At 37.9% G+C, this 26,892-nt stretch overlaps 2 protein-coding genes across 7 annotated transcripts in view; both read left to right on the top strand.

The window, feature by feature from the left end:
• The window catches only part of LOC113121152 (ras-specific guanine nucleotide-releasing factor RalGPS2-like), a 112,767-nt gene extending 108,559 nt beyond the window's left edge, over positions 1-4,208 (top strand). For all 3 annotated transcript variants that reach the window (XM_026291415.1, XM_026291413.1, XM_026291416.1), the window contains one exon: positions 866-4,208. In XM_026291415.1, the coding sequence (XP_026147200.1) occupies positions 866-895 (30 nt within the window). In that variant the 3' untranslated portion in view covers positions 896-4,208. The remainder of the gene's footprint in view (positions 1-865) is intronic.
• Positions 4,209-5,723: 1,515 nt separating this feature from the next.
• fam20b (FAM20B glycosaminoglycan xylosylkinase) lies at positions 5,724-24,992 on the top strand. Of its 4 annotated transcripts, none has more exons than XM_026291410.1 (9): positions 5,724-5,844; positions 8,894-9,102; positions 10,038-10,575; positions 13,411-13,497; positions 17,784-17,893; positions 18,860-19,031; positions 22,580-22,771; positions 22,949-23,008; positions 24,075-24,992. In XM_026291410.1, exons 3-9 carry the CDS (start codon positions 10,199-10,201, stop codon positions 24,304-24,306), a joined length of 1,230 nt encoding a protein of 409 aa, XP_026147195.1. In that variant the 5' UTR covers positions 5,724-5,844; positions 8,894-9,102; positions 10,038-10,198; the 3' UTR covers positions 24,307-24,992. The 4 variants fall into 4 exon arrangements, with proteins under 4 accessions (XP_026147195.1, XP_026147194.1, XP_026147196.1 ...); XM_026291409.1 differs by having other exon boundaries at positions 5,725-5,899; XM_026291411.1 differs by lacking the exon at positions 5,724-5,844 and adding an exon at positions 5,892-6,020.
• Positions 24,993-26,892: the final 1,900 nt, after the last annotated feature.

The raw sequence follows: 26,892 nt of genomic DNA, 5'->3' as shown, positions 1-26,892 counted from the left end.
TGTGTGTGTGTGTGTGTGTGTGTTTTGATTTATTTCAGCTGTGTTTTATCTCAGTGTTCTTTGTAGAGAAAATGCACCATATAAACCATTCATTGCCGCTGATGTGAATGTTCAGAGCGTTTCCATGCAAAGGCTGCATTTCTAAGCTAAATTATAGATGTTAATTGTTTCTCAGGAGATGCCATAATGTTGAAATCCTTTGGGTTCAATAAATGTGGGAACATTTTGCTCTAACCTTCTGCTTTGAAGCAGCAAATCACAGACTGTTTCTGTGGGATCTATTAAATCCAAAGCATTTCACTTAATGGCGTTTTGAAACCTCTTGTTTCCAAGTACATGGGTCAGACTGACCTTCAGAATCATGTTCCCTCAGCAGGTGTTCAGGTCTCCACTGAACTGAGCAATCACACTGCCCTCTAGTGCTCGACTTTCACTAGACGCTTCCTTCAAGTGCAGTGTTGGAGAAGCTAGTTTGAAATGAGCTATTCATAGTTCAACTACAGTCAAGCTACTCTTTTATAAAAAGATGTTAACTACATTGCATGCAAGAACTACGGGAATTATTATTATGAAATATTATATGTATACATTTTATACATTTGCCAAAACTAGCTGGTGCATGATAGCACTCAAACACTTATCATTAATTATATCATTATTAATTCTAATACATTTCGAGCACGTTTCAAGACTTTTGCTGGGATAGTTATTTATAACAGGACCCCATTATCTGCAAACTTTCTCCAAAGTCTTCACCGTCTCAGCTAGACTAGAATAGCCTATTAGAAAACAGTACAGGATCTTGTGAAATCATACATATCCCTTTCAGATTCTCTCATTGTCACTTTCTCTTTTTGCATTTCAGGTCCCAGCAAATCTAATGTCTTTCGAATGAGTGCGAGCAGGGCGAATCAGACACCTGGAGAGCTCATGAGCGGCTCCTGGATGACAGGAGAGCAGAGGAATATGAAGGCCAGAGGCCAGAGACGAATAAAAGAGCAAATGACTCGTGTTTTGTGTGCGTTGGAGCTTTTCCACTGCCATCACCCAGCCTGAACCCCACAGCAAACTCCTCGAGCACCACTGCCTTAACAAGCAGAGTGTGTGTGTGTGTGTGTGTGTGTGTGTGTGTGTGTGTGTGTGTGAGAGTGAGAGAGAGAGAGCGATGTGACAGCAATGGTGTCCCCTCCGCTGGTTTGACCTGAAAGGACCTGATTCCTTCTTCCTTTAACATTTTATTTACACTTCCTGCATCTTCCATCTGATTCCCAGCAATTGGATTCTTCCTGGGCTCTTCTTGAAGGACTCTTCATGGACCTCTGGCGTTCGTTTACACCTTCTTTACCTTGTCTGTTGCTTGAGTTTTATGGTTGTAAATCGAATCACACTAAAGTTCTGCACAAGATGTTGAATGCGTCTTCACACACTTGAGTTAGGCTCATGCAAGCAGGACACCAGATTTTCCACAAACAGGTTCAGCTGCCGCAAACGGAAGTCCCTCATTTATTAAAACGCAAGCAGAAAGGGCTCCGATACTCGACGAATTCCAGATGCAGAGAAACTCTTTATCTTCTGAACGTTCCTATTCGGCTTCTGTGCTCTTTTATGAATTCTCCAACCTTCTTTTGAGCTCATATCAACACGAACACACACACAAACATGTTTGGTTTGCTTGAAGGCACCCGAGATGTTCAAACCCAGGGTGTGTAGAAAGAAAAGATTGAGAAGGGAAGAGCTCATTAAGCAGGAACAACAAGATGTTTGAAGCCACTCCTTTAGGGTAAGACTCTGAAAACTTCTAAGCATCTGCAATAAGCACACGCCGGTTTACACAGGTTCAGTCAAAGAGTAAAAGATCCGTTGGTTTGAGCTCTTTGAGTTGTCTATGAGGACGCACCTTCATGAACACACTTTTCAAGCTGTGAATGTTAGTGGGCACAGATGTCAGTTGGTTTACATCCTCAAACTTGTATTTAGTCCCATTGTATTTAGGTTTTTTTTTCCCCCTATCAATGGTTTTCCAATGGTATTGTGCGAATGGTGAGAATCGGAGCAGGAGATAAGGCACTGCTTGCGTTTTCTTTGCATCACTGCTATTTTTATGTCTTTTGCTTTAATGTGGTTTTATTTCATTATTTTATTTCAGTATTACTGGGATAGTTGCACTTGTCTAGACTATTTTGATTGTCTGTTACGTTAACAAGTTATGTACAATCTTGACATTTACATTTTGAAAGTAGCATCACCTCGACTTGGCATTAGTGTGATGTTTTCTTCTCTTGAGCCATAAACGTTCAATAAAACAGCTGTATCAGATTCTGTTGGGAACAAGAGATGTTAGTTCTGAGCTTAGCCGACAACGACTAGCGTTCTGAGATGTAACGGATCAGAATGTCTTTTAAGACATTCAATTAGATGGGTCTGCCTTTATCTTTCGATTTCTGTAGATCCATGTCCAGGTTCAGCTCTACTGTTTCCAGTCGTGTGGAATGTCAAAGTCTTTTCTTTTTTTTTTTTAATGGGAAGATCCAGCTTTGCTTGGATGATGATTGCAAGAAACTTCTTCCAGAGTGTCGAGATGCTGTGGTGTTGTTTTTTTTTTTGTACTGACAATAATGAACTAAATTGACATGAATAAATGGTAATGGAGGAGTTGGCAACTGGTTTATACTCGACCTGACTTCAATAACAAGTTATCGTCATTCCTTTTGGGGTGTTTTTGTGTGGGATTTGAGTGGAGATGATTGGGTGCCGGGGACGTGGATGGGAAACTGGCCATCTTGCATTGCTGGTCTTCTTAAAACAATATTTTCGTAAGGTATCTTTAATCTAAAAGGGAGGATTTCATAGGAAACGTGGCGTCCCGCACAGGCGATATGGAGATGTTTGAGAAATGCTGGGTCTGACAGGTTAGCTGATCCGGGGTAGTTTTCGTTTACATGCGTTTGTATTGTTCTTAGCCTTTAATATCAGGTATTAGCACTTTAGGTTGTAGAAAAAAAAGCTATTTGAAGCTCTGCCACATACAAGATGAGGGGGGGGAAAACTATGGGAGTCAATCAGCGAAATGAGACACCCGAAAAACACTGTCGACAAAGTGTTTATATGATAAATGAACATGAATGTTATTTTGGTTCAAGCTGTGAAAGTCCCGTGAGGCTGGATGGTCGTTTTGGAGCAGTTGTGAAAGCACAGGCAGAGATCTCGACCAACCACATGAACTTGGCACCAAGAATTAAATGAGAAAGTTGTTGAAATGGGAATCTTTCTTAATAAACGTGGGGGAACATCACGCCAGACGTTTTACTGAAATGAGTTATGCTTCTTGTCAAGTCTCCAGTCTTTTCCAGCAGAAACTTGGACCAAAGTAAATTATGATAATGTTGGTTCTGTGGCATTTTCTAGGTTTGTTTCTCTAAAAGGTTCGGATGGGGGTTGACGTCATGGAATAGTTCGAGCAAGAAACGGTCTATGGTTCATAAATGAAGGCAGAAGAACGGTGGGAAACGTGATTAAGCTGCCTCTGTTATCTAATGCATTTTTGGACCTTGTTTTTGTTCCAGTTGTTTATTATTTCACACTACATCTCTCTCTCTCTCTCTCTCTCTCTCTCTCTCTCTCTCTCTCTCTCTCTGAACAATAATGAAATAGCAGTGATGAATGAAATTGCTCATGATGGATTTTTCCCCCCCTTAACTACAGTAATGATAAATGTTATTTTTTGTTGTTGCTGGTTTGTCTTTTTTCCTTTACAGTTAATTTTATGTTCATTCTTTTCAATGAGATTCTCTGTATCTCCAACTTACTTTGTACTATTCAGTTTCAGTGTCTTTATATGTCCAATGCATATGATATGATACACACACACATGATATTGACAGATGGACTTCTCATCATCTCACCGCATCAATTGTTATATGTGATAGTGTATTGCAACGGAATGATACAGATTTGTATTGAGTTGTTTAAGAAATGAATTTGATTGTGCGCGTGTGTGTGTGTGTGTGTGTGTGTGTGTGTGTGTGCGCGTCTCACTCTGTGCCATCCTGTGTCACCTGCTCCCACTCACCTTATAACCTCCCCGACTGACCCCACGCCGGCTGGGACCCATGACCCAGGGTAGCACTATGACCTTTGACCTGAGAGATGTGCTCCTGGGTTCCAGACAGGACTAAACTAATAAACACTTTTGGTTGTATGTTTTTTAATCCAGTGGTCCCCGTGTCTTCTTTTGGCTGAGGATGCGGCTTCGTTCACAATTGCATATGAATGTAAACAAGGCAGCCCACAAAAGAAATCATCGTGAGTTTTAATATCTCTTTGATCAGTGTTAAACTTTTTACTTTTTCTAATTAAGCATGTAACACTGAGGTCATGTGACAATGATGTACCAGATTACTAATATGTATTGTTGCACACTGTATACAATACATTCTGAACATCTTCTGCGTGTGCTTGCACACCTAAGCTAGTGGTACAACTCGGGAGTCTCTACTGTTGAAGTAAAAGAAGTGATTCTTCTGAATCTCTGCATCTAGATATGCTGCTCCACTTTTAAATGTGTGATCCTTTGTCTTCCGGTGGCTATTTTTAGCTGCATTTACAGTGTACTGTACAGCAAACTACTGTTCAAGGAATATACAAACGGAGGACAGAATGTTTTGTTGTGAAAAAGCTACATTTTACACAAAAAGGGCTTCACTAAATAGGTTTTTGTAAATGATTATAAAATTGTCATATTTGGGGTAAATTATACTTTTAAAGGAGTGGTTTAACCAAAAATTCTAATTAAAAATATCAGATATGTCTTGTTTGTTTTCTTTTTCTTCTTTATATAATAGAAGTCAATGAAAACCAAAACTGGTCGGTTAAATTTGGAAATGGAATTGGTTAGAAAAGTTACCCTGTTTAAAATGTAACAAATAGTGTATTTATCTCATTTACTTTTTTAAAGAAATGTAACTTAAGTACATTTTATTTTATTTTTTAGATTTCTAACGAAGCTTTTCGACTGAATCATTTAACTAGTAACTAATTTAATTACACTTCTTTTTTCTGTTACACTTTATTTTAAGGTGTCCTTGTTTCAGTGTAATTATTATTTTTACTAAGTACAGAGTAACGTAGATGTACTTACTATATGGTTAGTGTTAGGCTACTTGCATGTAATTATGCATAATTTATTTTTATTACTATAGTAAGTACATGTAACGTGTGACAAGGAAACCTTAAAATGAAGTGTTAACTTTTTTTTCTCAGTAACTTGGTACAGATTAAGATCGATGTTATTAGTCTGGACGTTAAATCGGTCAGAGAGTAACGGTGTGATACTTCCCCCTGCTGTTCACCAGCGTTAAGAGACGAGAAGAAAATCTGTAACTATAATATATAATATTATATAAGATTTAATATAGGCTATTAAATATATGCCATACCAACTATTCTGTGCAGTGTGAGTTAAATATGTTTAGGATTATAGTGTAGAAATGTTACTGCGTTTGTTCGAAATTTGTGACATTTGAAACCTCTACCGGAATTTTTACTGGGGAAAAACGTCTCACGATGCCGATAGTTTTGTAATTGGCATTATGTTTAATTCTCCTATATGCCCCACACACGCGGATGGTTTGTGCTCGCGTGTCAGTCCGTGTGTGTGTGTGTGTGTGTGTGTGTGTGTGTGTGTGTGTGTGTGTGTGTGTGTGTGTGTGTGTGTGTGTGTGTGTGTGTGTGTGTGTGTGTGTGTTCAGTCAGTCAGGAAGAGCCACAGAGACTCAGACACAAACACAGCCAGCAGCAGTAATGAATGGAGGCTGACCTACAAGCGGCTGGATATTGTCGATAAACGTATGTCGAACGCGTTGGGGTTTTTCTGTCGAAATGTTTCGTTAGTAGCGCAAGGGTGAGTCGATGCCTTTAGATGTCACGGTTTCACTGTTAGCCTCTTAGCCTTGCGGATATGCTGTGACTAAAAACTACGACTTCAACTCACTAACAGCAACTGCAGACACTCATATATAGAGGTACACCTACGGTGAGCTCCTAACTGTGTCGTTGGGTTATATCCGTGGTTATTTTATCGCCATAATATGAAGAAAACGAGGGAATTGTGAACTAGCTGGGCTAACCGTCGTTAGCGCTCTCGCTTATAAAATACACAGAATGGCGTGAGAGCTCGATTTGACACACTTTCACTGTTCATTTTTAGCCGTTATGTCAACTGGTTTCTTATGTTTGAGTAAATGTAATAAAAGTGAGTATTAGGTGTGTTTAAACGTTTGACAGCAGCGGTTTAGTCAGTCCAGCGGCACCTTACTGAACGTCTTAAATGTAAAAGCTGTTCTTTTTGTATGTATCACTTGATCCTGTTTGTGTAGTAGGTGTGATACATGTGTGTTAGCGTGTAGCTGGAGTTGATATGAATGGCTGATTGTGTATTAATAGTGCCTGCGTGGCCAGGATATGCTGCAGGCGGTCCACCCAGTCTCATGATGAATGTACACTCTCTCACCTGCATGTGTCTGATCTGATGAGGAGAGACCGAGCACCCGACTAAAGACCCGATATCTGCAGAGATCTAAGGCTGTTGTGTGAATCAGAGCTTCGTGCATGGATAATACACATTTCCAGAATATTTCCAGAGTTTGTGTGCTCTGTGCTCCTCAGCTCCTGTGCTTTTAGACTGAAGCTGGACCACTGGATTGACCTTCAGGGTTCTCAGAAGCGGAAATCAGCATAGTTTGGTGAATGTAATAAAAGTCGGATATCATTTCTGAAGTCCATTTACTCAAATAGTGTCTCTATGAGTTAATAAAAGAGGAAAAATCTGAGGCAGATTGATTACAGTTGTTAGAAAAGAGAAGGGTTTTGTTGTCACTCCCTTCAGGCATTGTATTAGAAACACTGAGGCATGCAGCAGTGTTAACTTGTTTACTGCAATTTAATTAAGGTAATATAATACGAAATATAGTATTGTAAATGTGCATTATTTAAAAAAAAATCATCATAATAATTGTTTTGGAGCTGTAGGGACACGTCATCATTCTGCGGAAAGGATCTATATAAAAAAAAATCCATAAAAAACATAAGCAACACCACTGATTTGATATGTGAAGGATCATGTAACACTAAAGAATCGAGTTATGTTACTGAAAATTCAGCTTTGCATCACAGAAATAAATTGCATTGTTAAATATATTAGAATAGAAAAGTTGTTTGAAATTGTAATAATTTTACAATATTACTGTTTTACCGTATATTTGATCAAATAAATTCAGCTTAGGCAAGCAAAAGAGACCAACATTTGAGATCTCATCTTTCTTCTCACATGCTCTGCTTCAGAAGTCCAGTGAAGTGTTGAGTTAGGCTAAATAACAGCATTCTAGGAATACCGCTTGATCAAACCAATTCAAGAAGCCTAACTGCATTAATAGCTGGAGATTATACAGCTATAATGAAACTACATGACCGATAACTTGACCTTGGTGACGTATTTAACATAAACTGCATTCACAACAACAACATTCATTGTGTCCCACTAAACCCATTTATAAGCTTGCAATGCATAGAAGTGCATGCACATAATAAACAAATGTAAGATTTAGTAACATAATCCGTTCTATTGAGCCCTGGATGATGAGCACTTGTCAACTCTATTTTTTCTCTTCATAAAGGCACCAGAGATTATTGATGCAGATCAATATAGCATAACAAAAATACGCATGTAATGTTCTATAATCAAAGCAGTGTATTTTGTGGATGTCTGCCAAAAAGTCTTCCTTTATTCCTTTGTAAGGAGTGGGCTCATCCCACATGCTAGATATAAGAGAGCAGAGCACAGTAGTGAACGTGTATGTGTTTAGTAGAAGTCTTTGGAGTGGCAGCGCTCTCAGACTCAGAGAAGCCCCAGGCTGAGATCAGGAAGTGCTGAGTTTGAGCCGAGACTCTTCTTCTGCTGCTGCTCTTTCACTGTAGTGTAAATCCTGTGATCCATCAGGAATGTTGCATGTGTTCGAGGCTCTGCATATTGATGGCTGGCATTTATTGAGTTTTTCCTTTTGTGTGCAGTGGAGCTAAACGTTTTGAAGCTTTCTATCTTTGGGTGTATGTTTGACTTGGAATAAATCTTTGATTTATACTGAAATGCAATTGTGGCCTCTGTTTGTTGTTATAAGATAAGAGTGTTAGTCTAAGATGCCCTTGAATGTGAGCCATTTAGAGTACAATTCATCACAGTAGTATTTGAATGCAAGGATGCATTCAATTGTGAAAAAAAAAAAAAAAAAATATATATATATATATATATATATATATATATATATATATATATATATATATAAAGCATCACAAAATTCAGCTTTGCCATCACAAGAATAAATTGTATTTTAAAGTATATTAAAATAGAAAAAGTTATTTTAAATAACATTAATAGTAATGTTTAATATTATTCTTTACTGTATTTTTGATCAAATTAATTTATAGAATAGAAAAAAAAATCTTAAATGTGTCTAGTTCATAACTAAATATTAATAAAGCTGTCGAAATGTTTTATTAAAAGATTATACATATTTATTTGCCTATGCCTATTTAATACAGTTTTTCTTTTTAAGAATCTCGTTCTTTTCATGTGTTTTCTTTATTATGATATCAGGACAGCTTTATCTCCTTGATGTTTATGAATTATTTCCCCCACAAAAAAAAAAAATATATATATCAAAAGGAAATTTGAATCCAGATGTTAAAAAAATGCTTATCTCAGAAGAGGTGTATTTAAATCATTGTATGAAATTTTAAATGTGTTTTTGAATAAAACAATCTGATCTAGAATGCTTTCACCCACCCGGAATGATTCATGTGCCAGAAGCTTTGCATGCTTATTGTCTTTTTTCTACTTCAGGGAGCTCAAGATTGTGTCACAGTAACCAGACTGGCCCAGTCAGTAACAGACCAGACACACCTGAGCAGACAGGTGTCCGCCCGTCCTCCACACCACACCAGGCTGGACTCTTAATCATATATCAGGAGGATTTGAGTTGGCGTGTGTGCGAGACGAACACAGACACATCCAGGAGCGTCTTATATAACTGAGGAAGCTCTCGTGCATCAGTGAGTGCTCTTATTTGAAGTGTCCTGATTTAATTCTGTGTTTGTCTGCATCATGTCTGTCCGTCTTGACTCACGGCAGTCATACAGAACAATATAAATGGTAGATCTGTTCTGAGTCAAAAATGTGCTTTAAAGCAATAGTTCACCCCAAAATTTACTCTCAGCCTATCCAAGATATAGATGAGTTAGTTTCCTCACTGAAATTTAGCATTACGTCACTTTGTTCACCAGTGGATCTTGAATGGGTGCCGTCAGAATGAGAGTCCAAACAGCTGATAAAAACATCACAATAATCCACATGACTCCAGTTTACTAGTTAATGTCCTGTGAATTGAAAAGTTTCATGTATGTTAGAAACAAATCTATCATTTAAACGTTTTAACTATAAAGAATCGCTTCTTGACCAGATATGAGTCTGTAATCTGTAATTACACTTCCTTCAGTAAAACAGTTCATCCTCTATTGTTCACTCTCAACAACATCCATAGGCGTTTTTGACTGTTTTTACTTATAAATGGGTTTGAACTACGCATGTTTCTCAGACAAGGTGTCTTTTTTATACTGGAGAAAGCGATATAATGGACACAGGAAGCATTTATTTAAGCATTTTAGCCCGAAGCAACAGTTAAAAGTATATATTAATGGTTTTATTTCTTACTAAAACAGAGTTTTTTTTTAACGAGACATCAGTTGCTGGACTGGAGTGGTGTGGATTATTGTGATGTTTTTATCAGCTGTTTGGTGTCTCATTCTGACGGCACCCATTCACTGCAGAGGATCCATTGGTGAACAAGTAATATAAAAGACTGATTTCTCCAAATCAGTTTTGATGAAGAAACAAATTCTTATAAATGTTGCATGTACTGAGACTAAGAAAATGTCCAACTAATTTGAATCGATTCCTTTAAAATGACAGCCACTCTCTCTTCTCACAGGAAGTGTCGTCCGGTGTGGTGGTTCGACCCGCTCCTGTCCTACCTGACCGGTGCTGGTGTTGGTCAGACAGCGGGCAGTGCCATGCCCCAGGCATAGGTGCGTGTCTCCGGGCAGACTCAGGCGTGGTGGGCCGCCGGTGGGCGTCCGGCTGTGGAAGGTGATGAAGCTGAAGCAGCGTGTGGTGGTGCTGTGTGCTGTGCTCTTTCTCCTCGGCCTGGCCAAGGTCTTCCTCCTGGATGGAGGGGAGGGATCGGCCGCCAGCCGCCGCGACCTGCGGGCCTTCCGCAAGATGGAGAGCAGCCTGGCCCTGGTCAAGGGCGCTCGCCTCACGCACACCCTGCAGTCGCCCTGGGAAGTGGCCGCCCAGTGGGTGGGACCGCGGGAGGTGTACCCGGACGAAACGCCCGAGCTAGCCGCTGTGCTGAACGCCCTTTCCACCGCTCGTGTGGAGAGGGCTGACGTGGGCTATAAAGGCACCCAGCTTAAAGCCCTCCTAGTGCTCGACGGAGGACAGAAAGTGGTATTCAAACCTAAGAGGTAAAGAGACAGATGATTAAGATGGAAAACGAAAGAGAGAGAAAGTAATGAGAATGTGAATGAGGTTAAAATAAAAGGAGTGAGTGATTAAGAAAGAGGTAGAGTGAGGGGAAGAGTGAGTGAGTGAGTTAGAGAACGAAAAAGCCGGTGACTGAAATGGAAAAACAAATGAATGAACAAGAAATGTAATAATAATCATTTTTATTAATACAGTGCCTTTTAGAAACCTGAGTGTGCATGAAGGTGTGGAGAAAAAGAAGAGCATAATAGTAATAAGAAAACAATAGACAAACAAACAATAATACAAAGAGGAAGCTATTTTCAAAATGTGACACAAACTAGTAATAACTAATTGAGCTGAAGGACTTACTGACGTATGAAGGCTTTTCTCAAATGTTCTTAATGTTTTCATTTTTTCTGGTTTAGGATATTGTTAATGAGGTTTAGTTTGTTAACATTAGTTAAAAGCATTTGGTATCATGAACTAACAATTAAAAAAAGAGCTTTTACAGCATTTATTAAACTAGTTATATTCTACGCTGCTTTTCTAATATTCAAAAAAGCATTAAAACAATAACATTGTGAAGTATTATTGCAATTTAAAATAACTGTTTTCTATTTCAGTTTATTTTAAAATAAAATAAAAATCAGCATCATTACTCCGGTCTTCAGTGTCACATGATCCTTCAGAATCATTCTGATTTGCTGCTCAAGAAACACTTCTATTATCAAAGTTGAAAGCAGTTGTGCTGATTAATATTTTTATGGAAACTGCGATGCTTGAAATAGAAATCATTTGTAACACTTTAAATATCTTTGCAGATCAATTGAATGCATCCGTGGTGTAACTTGCCAAACAAATAGGGTATACAGATATCAAGTTGCGTTACCTAACATAAAATTATAAGTTCATGTACACAAACATTAATTAAAATAAACAAGTATATATATATTTTTTATGATTTTAATATGAACCTTTATCAAGAAATGTTGTAAAAGAAAATTGTGGATTGTGGATGTCATTAATTACTCACCCTCATGTCGTTCCAAACCTTTGACCCCTTCGTTCATCTTCAGAACATTAAATTAAATTAAATTAAAATCTGAGAGCCCCTCCATAGACAGCAACACAACTGACAACTTCAAGCCCCAGAAAGGTAGTAAGGACCTCATTAAATTAGTCCATGTGACATCAATTATTTCATGAAGTTACAAGAATTATTTTTGTGCGCATATAAAATAACTTCATTTAGTAATTCTTCTCTTCCACATCAGCGTCCGGTGCCATTATGGAGAGTACCGGGACGCATGCGTGTGTTTTCCTCTGCTCGTAAACAAGGCACAGCACAAACATGTTCTACATGCATCCAGGTACTCTCATGAAGACTTGGAAGTGAAGAATTTTTGAATAAAGTCATTATTATTGTTTCCGGATGAACCACTGATGTCACATGGACTATTTTAACGATGTCCTTACTACCTTTCTGGACCTTGAATGTCTCCGTCGTGTTGCTGTCTATGCTGGGTGAGAGAGATCTCGTATTTTATCAAAAATATAGTTGTGTTCTGAAGATGAACAAAGGCCTTAGATTTGGAATGACATGAGGGCGAGTAATTTTCATTTCATTTTTTGAGTGAACTATCCCTTTAATGCATTAGGTGTCATGAAATAATAGTGATGTTAACATCCCCTAACTGTAAAGTGTTACCAGAATATTTCTGGAATAAAACCGCTTGTGTGCACTTAAGACACAAAGCTGATCAGTCATTATTTGAGGTGAGTTCAGCTATTCGTGTTATCATGGCTCTACAGAGACTTTAGATAAGTGAGGAAGCTCTCCTGGTGTCCTTCATCTCCACACCTCATCTCTGATGGCTTCACATCCACACTGAACTTTGTGAATATTGTGTGCCGTTCTAAGGGGAGGTTCAAAAGCAGACTTTTTGAGTGGAATGACATGCTAGTGTCTAATGCTTGAGGTTTGCACTTCGCAATAACAAGATTAAGAACTAAAGTATAATATAGCCTTTTAGGTAGTTTTTTCTTAAAGCTGCAGGGTTAGTAGTTTCAAAATGATGTGAAAACATCAATCTAATTCAGTAAGCAAAGTTTTTTTTTTTTATTTTGCAATACTCTCAATCTCAATAACAACTTGATTCTGTATTGAAAAATGTTATTTCAGATTTCCGAGCAGCAAACCCATCTTGGCCACAGTATTCCTGTTTTCTTTGTGCTGTAATAGTCACTTTATTATATGTGGTGTTATATATAGAATTTTACATAAGCTGCACCCACGACAGCCTGTGTTGAAAACGGCTCTTGCATTAAGTGGGCGTTGTGTGTGTTGGATTCTGTCAAGGTATCGGGTCCGGTTTTTTTGGAAGACTCAAATAATCTTATATTTGCTGACTGCATCCTGCTCTTTAAGGAACAAGGAAGCAGTGTGGGTGCATTTATGTTAGGAGTGGATTGACTGGTTAAGCTCATTCCTCATATACAGTGTCCACACTAAATGTGAAAATACTGTGTGACACCACACAATCACAGCCAGTCAAAACATATCTGAAGTTCAGTATTCTGTCTAAACATTTAGGCCTGTTCACACAATGGAAGACCACATATTGAAACCAAGAGACTAGAAAAATCATGCCACAGCCGGTTAAAACAAAAACTAACATTGGTGTACAATTGCTTGCATGCTTTTTTTTTTTTTTTACCTGAATTCATTAGGACATGGATGCTTTTACACTCAATCTTTCTGTCCTCTTCTGATTTTCTGTCAATTACTGTTTGCCTATCTCATGTTTTTATCTTCTTCATTGTCTCGTTGTTAGGTACACTAGAGATTACGTGGTTGAAGGAGAGCCGTACGCAGGGTACGATCGGCATAATGCAGAAATTGCTGCTTTCCACTTGGACAGGTAATGTGCAAACAGAAACAGACTAGCACACGTTAGGTCTGCGCGATTAGAACAAGTAACTCAATTGTGCATTTCTCCAACCGTGGGCAGTGTTTTAGGGTGACCATTACCTTGCTTTAAATTGTTTTCTTCACACATTGTTAGAAAACTCAGAAGCCTCTTGGGTATCTTGAGCAGTTCTTTATTGAGAGTGTGCTGCATTCCTCAAAAGTCAAACTAAGATAGATACATTGTATTCTATAGGCTTTCAGTGGGCAGTCCTTAAAAGTGTTTATCTTGCACAAACTCAGAAGTGAGCACTTAACCAAAACATCTTAAAGGCAATACAGAAAATCAGCCCCCGACTTTGAGTTTCAGCAAACCTACTCTCCAAAGATAAGAGTACCCAAATAATCTGAGCTGCACCGGGCCATGAGGACTGAAGACGTGTAATAATTCAGGTCTTTAACTTTCGGTAGAAAGATCAGAGCAGATCACCAGCAGATATTATTATTTATTTGAACGAAATATCCTAACTCCACAATGTTTCTCTGTCTCTGTCATTTACTCTGATCAAACGTATGAATGAGTGGATTGTATTATGCCTGCATCACATTAAACTGCATTTATGACAAAGAACTGAACAGATGCAGACTTCATTACATTATTTATATATCAGTATAGAGATGTAACGATTACCGGTTTGACAAATCATGATAAAATTCCCCACCGTTAGTATTAACGTTTAATATTTTATTTGTTATTCAATTTGTATTAGATGATAAATAAATACTGTCCAGCATAAAGCACAGTTTTCAGTAACAGCATGTAGAGTACTTTCATTATGAGTGAAAACACGGTGGAAAAGCTGAGGTTTTAAAAGAGTGCCAAGGTAATTATACAAATGAATATATGAATTAATTAATTATATGAATGTACCTCTGAAGGTTCTGACTGTCTTCAGAAATGATTGGATGGGATTTTGTTTTCCTCTTTGTAAATTTTGACCGTTTGATGAAAGACAAGCTTGAAAAAAATCTGATAAGTTATTTAGAATTAGTTATGGAGGAGAAAAAACATATAGTAATTATTAATCAATTATAATTAGGACTTGACCCTTTTCTTTATTTAAATGCTGGAATAGCTGGAACAGTTTCCCACTGTTGTCAGTCAAGTTGTCGTTTAAAATCCAAATATCATTGGTAATGTTATTGTTTTAGTGATTAGGCAAACAAAAAGTCATTTAATTTGTTGCTTTCTTACTTTGTTGGTGAAGTGATTTGTCTGAACTTTTTGAACATCTTCTGAAAACAGCACATTTGAACAAAACCGTGATAATACTGATAACCGTGATAATTTTGACAAAAAAAAAAAAGACAAGAGAGGAGCCCAAACTTCCATTTTAAAAGATTTAAAGGGGACAATATGACCACGAATTTGTGGACAAATTACAGAAAAGCCCCCCCTAAAAGGGCCTAGCGACGCCCCTGGTTCACAAACCTTTCAATGGAGTTATTTTAATAATTTCTGCAATTTTTTGTCTTGTGGACATCTTTTATCTCTTACAGTATCTTATTTAGGACAGTACTAAATAAACAAATAACTTGCAACTTGTCTGATCTCTCTTAATTTGTTGAAATTATTCACATTTTCACAGATTCAACAAGGGGTTCCCAAACTTTTGCATGCCGCTGTGTGTGTGCGTGCGTGTGTGTCTATATATATGTGTATGTGCATATTATATATATGTATTTTCATAGTAGTCGTTAATGAAGACATAGCAAAGATGTTTAGATAAGAATGAACCCATGGGACATTCCAAGAAGCCCTCAGTGGCATCTTTGCATGTACATATTCAAAACAAAAGCTGCCCTTTCAGAATTGTGCTTGTGATTTACTGCTGTTTTGCACCTCATTAAATCAAGTCAGCATTAAAAAAAAATAATCTGATAATCAAATTTGAATAATTACATTTGAAAGCAATATGACTGGCCAAAACTAGAATGACTGTTTGCTGTCCTATTCAGTCTGAACGTATTGAGAGTTCACAAGCATGGTGTTAGATGCTGAGGGCCAAGAGCCTTTTAGTTTTCTATGTTCCTGCTGTCAACTTTGATTTGGATTGTTAACATATTACCAATATTTTGCTTTTCACTAAAACATCTTTTAGCGGTTTTTCTTATTTCCATGAGCTACTGTGAACTCACTCTCATGTTGCTCCAAAACCAAACACAGTGTATTTGAAGAAAAATTTGAAGAAACACACTATTTGAGTATCATAAAAGTAGTCTTTGTGAATTGGTGCCCCATATTCCAGATGTGAGAAACAGATTTGAAATGGAAGCCCTGTGATGTTCCACAAGAATAATGCAGGTTTAAAACAACACGAGAGTAAAGAACTGCTTCTGCTTGAACAATTCCTTGAGGCCTTAGATTGACGTCTGCATGCATGGACATAGCGGACATGCCTGAAGTTGGTTACGGTGCTAAGCCTGTCCAGAATCACTTTAGAAATGTAAAATAATAATAAAAAATAAAACCTTGGGTCTTACAGCAGCAATTCAGCTTTGCAATCTTAGGAACACATTATTCAACACACATATATAAACAATTGAGAAGTTATTTTAAATTGGAATAATGATTATTACTGTTTAGTTTTTTTTTTTCTTATATAATTAATGCAGATCTTTCTGTAATTTTTTTCCCCTGAATTTGTTGATGAACTCTCGCTGCCCACTGGTGGTCCCAGACAAGTTCAAAAACCCCTGCTCGAATATTGATCAATGTATGATTCATTATGTCTTTGAAACACTAAACCATGCAGTGCAGAGTCCTACACGGATCCTGTTTGGTAAACTCACACCTGCTCAATACACAACAGATCACCCGATCCGTTATTTGACCCACTTGACATTAGACATGTGCCGGTATTCGGTAGTGCGATATATCACGGTAATGAATATGCATGATATTGTTATTATGGGCACTTTTAAATACCATGAATTATTATATATTACAAATTATTCAGAATTTGGAATGAATTTTAAGAATACTTTTCCCATCAACTGGTCAAAATGTACAACAAAGCTGTATGCTGCTTGAAAGACACGTGTGTGCTCTGATGTAAACAAGCGCGCATGAGAAGCACATGGGGAACACGTGAGAGACACGCTGAATGAAAGCACATTCACTCTCTGACAGCAGATGGCGCTAAACTGCAGAAAATGCAGCCCTTACCCTGGAAACCCCATAAATAAAGCAGCTGCGATACTTTCTAAAACATATATACCTAATTTTAAATAGCCATTCAGATTTGTGTATTCGCTATGATGTTAATCACAGTGCCAAATATCTAAGTATTTAGACTTAATACGCTATTTATTTTCACACTTTTTTTTCATTTTAATCTGTTCTACAACATGCCCTAGATATTTTTTGAAAGTGTTTTGATTATTTAAAATTAGATAGTTCATTAGTTAACGAACTGCCAATGAAAAATTCCTCTGAACATTCATTAATCTCAGGTATTCCAATATTTAATAACATGTTGTTAAAATCTAAAGTTGAAACTGTATTATTTAATGAGTTAACATGAACTAAGAATTGTATTTTTTAATCAAGGATTGATAACTTCTGTAGCAAATGTAGCTATTGCTCGTTGTGAATGTTAATGGTTAACTATTGAGGTCTTATTGTAAAGTGATACCTATGGGTCTTTATAGTATAACTTTATCTATAAACTGTATTATGACCACTAATATCTAAATTTCAATACCGTATACCGTGATAAAACGATGAGCAATTAATCGCTACAGGAAAATTTTATGCCGGCATATCCCTACTTGACATATAAACTGCGACTCGAACCACATCTGTATTAAATGTACTATATCAGGTAAACAGAATTACTCCTGCACATTGTGTCTGTTATTTTAATCACAGAATTTATCCTACAGAGCTTGAACACAAATTAGCATGAATTGAACCAATAGTAACAGAAAGGTGTCTTTGAGGGAGAACGTGTAATTTATTTGTTTACATTCGTTTACATGTACAGGGTGGTGTTTTATGGCCTATACTGCCGCCAGGGGCCTATACTGGGCCTATACTGGGGGCCATCTAAATGTTTTGGCTTTTAGCCATGAATTGAGCCAACATAGTCTTTGCTCGGGTCTACAGTCCACCTATGGAATTTCTATATCGCACACACACTGCATATGATGATGTAATATTAATCTAAACACTCATAGCTGTGTTGATAACCAGGTGTATATTGATGTCATGAGCTTCTCAATCTCTTCCTGCAGGATCCTAGGTTTTAGAAGAGCACCCCTGGTGGTGGGGAGGATTATGAATCTGCGTACTGAGATTAAGCCAGTAGCTACAGATCAACTATTGAGCACTTTCCTGATGCACGGTCAGTTTCACCCTGACAGTCTTCTATTATGCGTTCTGTCTGTTGAGATGATCCCTCTCTATTCCTTTTCTATCACATTCTCTCATTTTCCCTCCCTAATCTGAAACCACTACTTACATTTCTGATACAAAAAAGACGTTTCTTGTTTGGAAAATTGTTCTGCAGTCCATATCTGCTGGTGCCATGATATTTCAGTAGTACACAAGATACCAATGCAGTTTGATAAATACCACTTTTGAGGCCATAGTAGAAACTGAAATGCTTCGCTTTGCATTAATTTATCATTATCATATTCAAGTCAAAGTACTTTTCTCTGAGCCACAGTCATGTGTTTAAATATTGAGTCTGTATTAAATACTGAAGTATATGTGGCTAGGCATTAAAAAATAAAAATAAAATATGAAGAATGTCTCACACATCCAGACTTATGATTCCCTGCATAAAGTCTGGTCCACTTTGGAGATTTTTCTAGCTCAAAACAGCTCACTTGACAGCTTGTAAAACAACCAATCACACCTTTGTGTAGTGTGCATGTGCGAGCACGTGTTATTGCAGTAATTCCTGTGTGCTGTATAGGGACTGTATGCTAATTTCCGTTATTACACCTAACTACAGTATGTGAAGTGATATGAAACTGTTATGTGGTCAAGAGAGCTGCCTGCAACTATGTTAGCCATGCATTTCCCTGAAAATAATTGCACACCTCAGAACGTACGTCAGCCAATCAGATTCAAGCATTCAACGGCCTCGTAGTATAACATATTTGATACGTCTGTATTGTTGGACAGTTGCATCAGCCAAGCAACATTTTTTGAGTTAAGATCAGCCTGATCTGCATCATAATCCATTCCATAAAAAGATTCATAACCAACTGTTTGTCTCTTCAAAACAATCCTTTCATGAAGCACAGTCTTCCAGACATGGTTTTAATAATGGTAATTGATGATAATGTCTCTGTTCTTGTAGGAAATAATACATGTTTCTATGGGAAGTGTTATTACTGCCGTGAGACTGAGCCTGCGTGTGCAGAGGGGGATGTGATGGAGGGATCAGTTACCCTGTGGCTCCCAGACGTCTGGCCCTTACAGAAACACAGACACCCATGGGGACGGACATACCGAGAGGGCAAACTTGCCAGGTATTGTAACTGTCTTTCTCTCTCTCTCACAGGTTTTCTCCCTTCGCCAGTTATTTTCATGCTTTGACTTGAATGAGTGTACAGGTACATGTTGCTTTATTTGGCATCAGTGGCTCAGCGCAGTTTCAACCTGATAGTTTGTGGTTGGCCTGCTCGTTGTGAGAGTGACTGTTGGTCAGTGGGGACTTTCACTAAGAAATACTATCTCTTGGCCTTGGCTGAGGATGGGATGGTCCAGCATTCAGAATACAACTGTGGATTTTTCACACGCTGGGTGGCACAGAAACTGCTGATTAAAATAAAATTTAGCATTAAGACTGTAGGGTTTTTGCTTACAGGTTTTCCCACATTAGACAGGTTTCCTGAAATGAGGTGTAATTTTTTTCCCAAGCCTACAAACACAAACCAAAAGTAACACTGCTTTTCTTTTTGTGTTCATAATTTGGAGCCGCAGATTATTTCTTTTTACATAAAAGTAATGCACAAGTGAAATAATAAGTTATGTTAAATGTAAAAAATAAAAAAACAAAAAAGGAAAAAAAAAGTTCCTCTCAAAAGGACTCCTGTTTGGCTTGTACCTTATTAAATGCTGAACTTACCAAAACCATTCATTGGAAGTAACCACAGTTATCCTGAGAAAAACAAACAAACACGGAGTTTATCCAATGTTTGTTTATATATCCAGTTTCATTAATGTTAAGGTAAACAATTCTGGGAAATCTGGGAAATGCTGTTAATTCTGGCAAGGCAGTTGGAAATATTTTCAAATTTTACACATCTGGCAGGACTCTTAAATAAAGTTTGTATAAAGCACTACCTTTATCTGGAAAAATTGTAAAAAAAATTTTTTTTTTTTTTTTTTTACTCCCAAGTTTGGATTAAGAAAGGAGCAAAAGGAGTGAACCCCGAAGTCCTTTTTACCCCAACAACGATAGCTCTAATTGTATCATTTTATTAGTCGTCCCAATTCTATTAGAATAATGAAGTCCACACCACAGCTATAATGATAATGACAGAAGAAAAGTAACATTACTATAGTTTCAGAACTTTTATTTTCCTAGCTGATGAACAGTAATTGAGTCAATCAAAATCCATCCAACTTTAAAGAGCTTGAGCGTTTATAGTGCAAAACACAAGGCAAAAAATGGATGCTAATATTGTTAGCGTTATAGTTAGCATTCTTTGCAGGAAATCCCTAATATGGACAAAGGCATCAAGCTGCCACTTTGACTGGTTAAACATGAAGACAATAAGTAAATGACTTTATCTTTGTTATTCTAGACATCTCAGGTATTTTCATTAAAAATATCGCCTATAATCATAAAAATAAAGTCTAAATATAATGCAGTGCTAAGTGACACAGCATGTAGGCTTTTACAGTAACGAATGCTTGAAAATATTTAGTTTCATTCTATGCTAAGCCAAATCAGATCACAAAAGGAAGTTGTTTTAAATACTCGACTGATGTTATTAAATGAGTTTGGAATAAAATATGTTATAAAATGTGTTTTTTTATTATTATTTTTTACAACAGGTGTGTAAATGCTACTTATTACGCTGCGGTGAGCCTGAACTCGCAATAAGAAGAGAGAGAGAATGCACGGCTGGTGTTATTTATACTGCAAAAAAAAAAAAATGAGTATTGAAACCATTTGAGATATTTCAGTATCGATATGCATAGGATTGATTTTGACAACAATACTCCAGAATATCTATAAAACACATAACACCGGTTTGGAGTCTTCTGCTTCGTCTGGCTCTATTGCAGAAATAAATTATCCCAAATATAACAAACAAATAAACTGGAAGCCGGTGTCCATTTTTTCCTCCCATTTGGTGCTTGGCAAGTGTTCATTTTTGACTGCGATTGAAGAGTTCTTGAAAGGTATTGAGGGCATTTCCTCCATTTACGGCTAATCAATGTTGTAGAACTGTATGAAATGCATGAAACCTTTTTACATGTCATTAACCTTATAGTCTCTATCTCGTGTCACTTTACTGGAAACATTTGGTTTTAGAAGCCATTTAATGAAACATAAGACTAGTTTGGCTATTACTAATCAGTTCAAAATGTAATAACGGGTGTATTATTTTGGTCTGAAGTTCTCTGAAACTCTTTCAGTTCTGCAAATACAGGTATTAAATGCACTTGTTTTCCGGTTGCAGTTTGCACAAAATTTGTACTTGCGCTGAAAATCCTTGCAAAGTGCTGCAGGAGTGAGTCCTAAAACCTGGAAATTTTGGTTTGTGTTTAGCATTTATGGTTCCATCGTCATTGGGTTTTTAGTTGGTTTTTGGTTAAAAGCCTAAAAATAAGTTCTGTGGTTAACACAAGCTTAAGATATTTTACGTTTTATTCTGTGACATAAAATACATCAGGAATACCCCACTTGTAATTTTTTGTTGGCTTTTAGGGGTTTTGAAAAAGGTGATTGCTGATAAGTGGTTAATTTTATCTTTAAACTTATCTACCCACTAGTCCACTTGTTTAACCCATTGTGTTTATACTCGCACGCTTGCAGACTCAAACTTTCCAATGTGTAGATTTGAATTAAAGGTTAAAAGAGTTGTTGGAAGTTTAGTGATGGTGACGTTGATCATGCAGCTGTGGTGTAGTTTGTTTTTGTAACTTTAGATTTTTACTAATGGTGATTCTTTTTTTTTTTTTTCATCGTTTTGTTGAACAGAACATGAAAAAATGATAAAACCTTTGTTGGTCACAGCAGGTCTATTTATGGAGGAGAAGATCTTCTGCTTTATCGGTCTTCTTCCCTCATGAGAAATATTCAAAACTAATGCAATACAGAATTTACACCTACTTAAAATGACACCTGTAGTGCATTGGTTTTGCATATTTCTCATGACCGTTTAATCATTTTACAGCATAAAACACATGCAACACTAGACTCCTTTTGTTTGCAAGCAGCTGCTAGGTGAACTGGCACCTGGAACATGGTGAGAATAGCCCCTTTCACACATAAAGACTTTACAGGAAAATTCCTGGTAAATTGCCAGTAAAAGATCATGATTGAACAGGCCCAATTTAAAAATACCAGTAAATTAGTTAAGGCAAATTTACCAGTGTGAGAAGATGTAACATTACCAATACATTTTACTCCGAGCTGTGTTTAAAGTCATGTAATGCGATGTCACTGGGCCAAAAGAAGCTGCATGTTCACATTTGACACAAAAATTAAAACATTAGTAAAAACACTGACCATGTTACACACACAACACCAGGAGTCGCAGCCATTTAGAAGGTCATTTCCATTTAATGATGTCACAGAATTTACTGGTAATTTGAAACCGTTGTGTGGAAAGACGTAATGCCCTTGCCTATGTTAGCAGCGCATATTTTTATTTACCGGTTCAAGTCGTCCCCGTAATTTCACTGCAATTTACTGATATAACTGTATGAAGGGGGCTAATGAGATTTCTCAGAGACTCTGACGAGAAACATACCCTAGTCCAGAACCGATGGAGTCATCCTTCAACAGGATGTCTGTTTTTATTGATCGTGTTGATCAGTTATTCTGTGTGTTTGTCAGGTGGGAATATGATGAGAGCTATTGCGAGGCCGTGAAGAAAATGCCTCCTTACGATGCTGGGCCACGGCTCCTGGATGTTATCGACACAGCCATCTTTGATTACCTCATCGGTAATGCAGATCGCCATCACTATGAGAGTTTCCAAGACGATGGAGGAGCCAGTATGCTCATCCTTCTGGACAACGCCAAGAGGTAGAAAGAAAGAAATCTAGAGATCTAATCACCTACAAGATGATACACACAAGTAATATATAACTGGGCTTCTACCAGAAAACATTTAGGAAGCAGTTTTAGATAAAGAGAGAGTTTTGTTTGTTGGATGTTTTGACACGTGTAAAAGGATTTGAAATTTTGTTGTTTCTCTTGCAGTTTTGGGAACCCAGGTCTGGACGAGAGGAGTATTCTCGCCCCTCTTTATCAGTGTTGCATGTGAGTACACACACAAGCACTGAGTAAACTTGGACTTCCTCTTACAACCCACTTTGGTTTCCTAAAAATGGCTCACTTCTGGCAGTCACCAACTTCAGGCTTACTTCATCTTCTGGCTGTGGTGACGAATGCTACCTATTCTGTTATTTTAAAACAAATACTCTGACCACTGACATGCTGTTGACCTTCAGTTATACGCCAAGCTTTTGAGTGGTTTTGTCTGGATGAGTGTGAGTCAAGGTTTTAAATTTGAGGGTAAAATTTTAATTAAAGACACCATCGGTGGTGTGCTGTAGTGTAGTCTTTCCTCCAATATGTTTTCAATTCCTAAATACATGGTTTCCGAGCTACTTGCATTTTGAACGACATTTACCTTGAAAAAAGGATCAAGCAACCAGTACTACATTTATATTATAATAAATATTGAGTTTGTAATAAACAAACTGAGGTCAGAAATGGGATCAGAGAATGTTTTTATTTAGCAAGGATGCATTCAATTGATCAATTCAGTTGATTACTCTTAAGAAACTCTTAGTTTAAAGAAAAAGGCAATTTTTCCACTATCATGGAAAAATATTTTTTTCCATATTTTTTCACCTGTTGAAGTACTAATTATGAGACCTTTAATTTACAAAAGTACAAATGTCTGGGAAATGTTTCAGTAGTTTTAGCTCCCAGAATGCCTTAGTTCTCCACATACTCATTACTTCCTTAATGAGATATTGATTGACTAACAGAGGAAAAGCCTTACAGTATTTAGCTTTAACTGTACATGTGCATTTAAGACTTCCTGTCTGACTGTTGGAATTCAAGGCCGCTCACACCGACAGTGATTTCACGCAATAAATCAATCGCAAGTCATTCATGTTTAATCAGAGGTGGCGTTTTGAGGTGTCATGAGAAACCGTGTCCATTAAATGACGTGACAAAGTTGAGCGGAGCTCAGCGTTATGCAAGTGTGCATTGAATATCTGTGGTTTCGTTTGCTTCCTGTTATTTCGTTTTTGAAATGAGCCAGACACAATTTGATGCGTTATTTCTGTCTCTTTCTCATTGTATCCTAAAGGGTCCGTGTTTCCACCTGGAACAGGCTAAACCTGCTAAAAGGTGGAATGTTGAGTTCAGCGATGCGACAGGCCATGGCCCACGATCCCGCGTTTCCAGTGCTAACAGAGCTGCATCTCGCAGCGCTCGACCGCCGTCTCAACGGAGTGCTGGCCACGGTGCGGCAGTGCATGGAGACGCAGGGCGCTGACAACACGCTGATCGAGGACCGCATGAACCTGCCTCATCCTTAAACACACTGGAGAAACAAGGGAAGTGAAGATGTGTTTGACTCTTAATGCACAGGCTGCTTTTGCCTTCCTGTTGTGAAGCCACAGAAGCGGAGGCCACAAGAAGCCTTATAAGCCGATCTGGTGGAGTTTGTTTTTCACTGGATTCATCCGGGTCAGACCACAGAGGCCAAGAAGAATCTCCATACTGTTTCTTCTTGCTCTATGGATGGGGTGAGGAGGCCTTGACAACATGTAGGTGGACTACACTTGACCTTTTTACTGTTTGTCTTTTTTTCTTTTGCCATCCAAGTCCGTTTGCTGGAAGATGGATCAAATTTTCAGAGTTACAGATGTGGAACTTGGAATGAGATCTTTGGAGGAATTAGACTCCGGAAGCGGTGACTAGGACGAATCCAAAGTGACTAGGACGAATCCAAAAGACTATTAATAGACCCCCCCCCCATTGTATCTCCCACATTGTATATACAGAACAAGACTTTGAATGATACTGAGTTATAATTTTATTGATCTAAAGATAAAATGAATTCTGATAGGTTCACTGTGTTCTATATTCAGGATGATCACAGTGTTTGTACAGAGCTGGGCGGCTGTTGCTACTGATGTTCAGAGAAGATGGTGAAGATGACAGCATTGGAAGATTGCTGTGGGGCATTTTCAACATTAAAAATTAATATTGAATCTAAAAGAAGTTTGTGTGTGTGAACCATTTGTTCACTCTTTCTTATTTAAAGACAACTGTAAACAAATAACAGAGACAGCAGCCTGTGGTTAAGCAACATGCCATTGGCACATTTTTTTGTCTAGACTGGACTCAAATACACACACAATCATTCATACACAGTATTCATGTAAACATTTTGTCTTAGTTTAGCGTCAGCAGTCGGGAAAAATTGGATGTATTAGAAGTGATGGCAGCTTAATAAACCTTCAGCTGTCTGTGTAAATAATGCTCATCAAACAACTACAGAAAAAGAGAAGAATCACTCAATGACTTTTGTAGCTTTGAAGCAGGGGTGTCCAAACCTGCTCTTGGAGGGCCGCTGTCCTGCTGAGTTAGCTCCATGAACCAAAGTAATCAAATATGTTGGAGCAAAACTGAGCAGGACAAGGCCACCCAATATGTAGATGAATTAGTTTTTTCATCAAAACTTCAGTGGAGTACAAACAAATCCATCATTAAGGTATTAACTGCCTTGCTAGTACCAAATTGGACCCCCTTTTGACTTCAGAACTGCCTTAATATTTCATGGCATAGATTCAGCAAGGTTTTGGAAACATTCCTCTGAGATTTTGGTCCATATTGACATGATCGCATCACGCAGTTGCTGCAGATTTTTTGGCTGCACGTCCTTAATGCGAATCTCCCGTTCCACCACAACCCAAAGCTGCTCTATTGGATTGAGATCTGGTGACTGGAGGCCATTTGAGTAAGTGAACTCACTGTCATGTTTTGAGCTTTGTGACACGGTGCATTATCCTGCTGGAAGTAGCCAACAGAAGATGGGTACACTATAGTCGTAAAGGGATGGACACGATAAGCAACAATACTCTGGTAGGCTGAGTCGTTTAAACAATCCTCAACTGGTACTAATGGGCCCAAAGTGTGCCAAGAAAATATCCCCCACACCATAACACCACCACCAGCCTGAACTGTTGAGACAAGGCATGATGGATCCATGCTTTCATGTTCTTTACGCCAAATTCTGACCCTACCATCTGAATGTCGCAGCAGAAATCGATACTAATCGGACTAGGCAACATTTTTTCCAATCTTCTATTGTCCAATTTTGGTAACCCTGTGCGAATTGTAGCCTCCGTTTCCTGTTCTTAGCTGACAGGAGCGGCACCTGGTGTGGTCTTCTGCTGCTGTAGCCCATCTGCTTCAGAGTTCGATGTGTTGTGCATTCAGAGATTGTATTCTGCATGCCTTGGTTGTAACAAGTGGTTATTTTAGTTATTGTTGCCTTTCTATCATCTCTAACCAGTCCATTTTCCTCTGACCTCTGACATCAACAAGTCATAAATGTCCACACAACTGCCGCTTACTGGATATTTTCTCTTTTTCAGGACATTGTCTGACCCTAGAGATGGTTGTGAAATTGTAAAAATCCCAGTAGATCAGCAGTTTTTGAAATACTCAGACTAGCCCATCTGTCACCAACAACCATTTCTCGTTCAAAGTCACTTCAATCCCCTTTCTTCCCCATTCTGATGCTCGATTTGAACTACAGCAAGTCGTCTTCACCTCATCTAGATGCGTAAATGCAGCGAGTTGCTGCCATGTGATTGGCTGATTAGCAATTTGTGTTACCAAGCAATTGAACAGGTTCACCTAATAAAGTGGCCGGTAACTGTATATGCGTCGTTTCGTGTCAAATCACCCAAATTTCAGAAATCTCCCCAGCTTAAATTTTTTATTTTACTAATATTTTTTTCTGAAGAAAGATGAATATGTATAGTGATGAAAGCCCAAATATGAAATGTCATGGATGAATATTTACTAAATACTCTTGAGTTATAGGCATGCAAACTTTGGAAAAATAATACCTATGGCACTTAGATGGGTATGTTCAATGCATTTGTTTG

Source organism: Carassius auratus, chromosome 20 (assembly GCF_003368295.1).
Source record: "Carassius auratus strain Wakin chromosome 20, ASM336829v1, whole genome shotgun sequence".
NCBI classification, from domain to species: Eukaryota; Metazoa; Chordata; class Actinopteri; order Cypriniformes; family Cyprinidae; genus Carassius; species Carassius auratus.
Note: the sequence above shows the minus strand (reverse complement) of the source record. Positions and strands in the feature narration are given on the sequence as shown.

Bases quoted from the DNA above. Each gene is read 5' to 3' on its own strand.
- fam20b (XM_026291410.1), top strand. From the start codon at position 10,199: ATGAAGCTGAAGCAGCGTGTGGTGGTGCTGTGTGCTGTGCTCTTTCTC. The intron at 13,498-17,783 runs GTAATGTGCAAA...CTCTTCCTGCAG, and splicing joins GCTGCTTTCCACTTGGACAG to GATCCTAGGTTTTAGAAGAG. The intron at 19,032-22,579 runs GTATTGTAACTG...TGTGTTTGTCAG, and splicing joins CGAGAGGGCAAACTTGCCAG to GTGGGAATATGATGAGAGCT.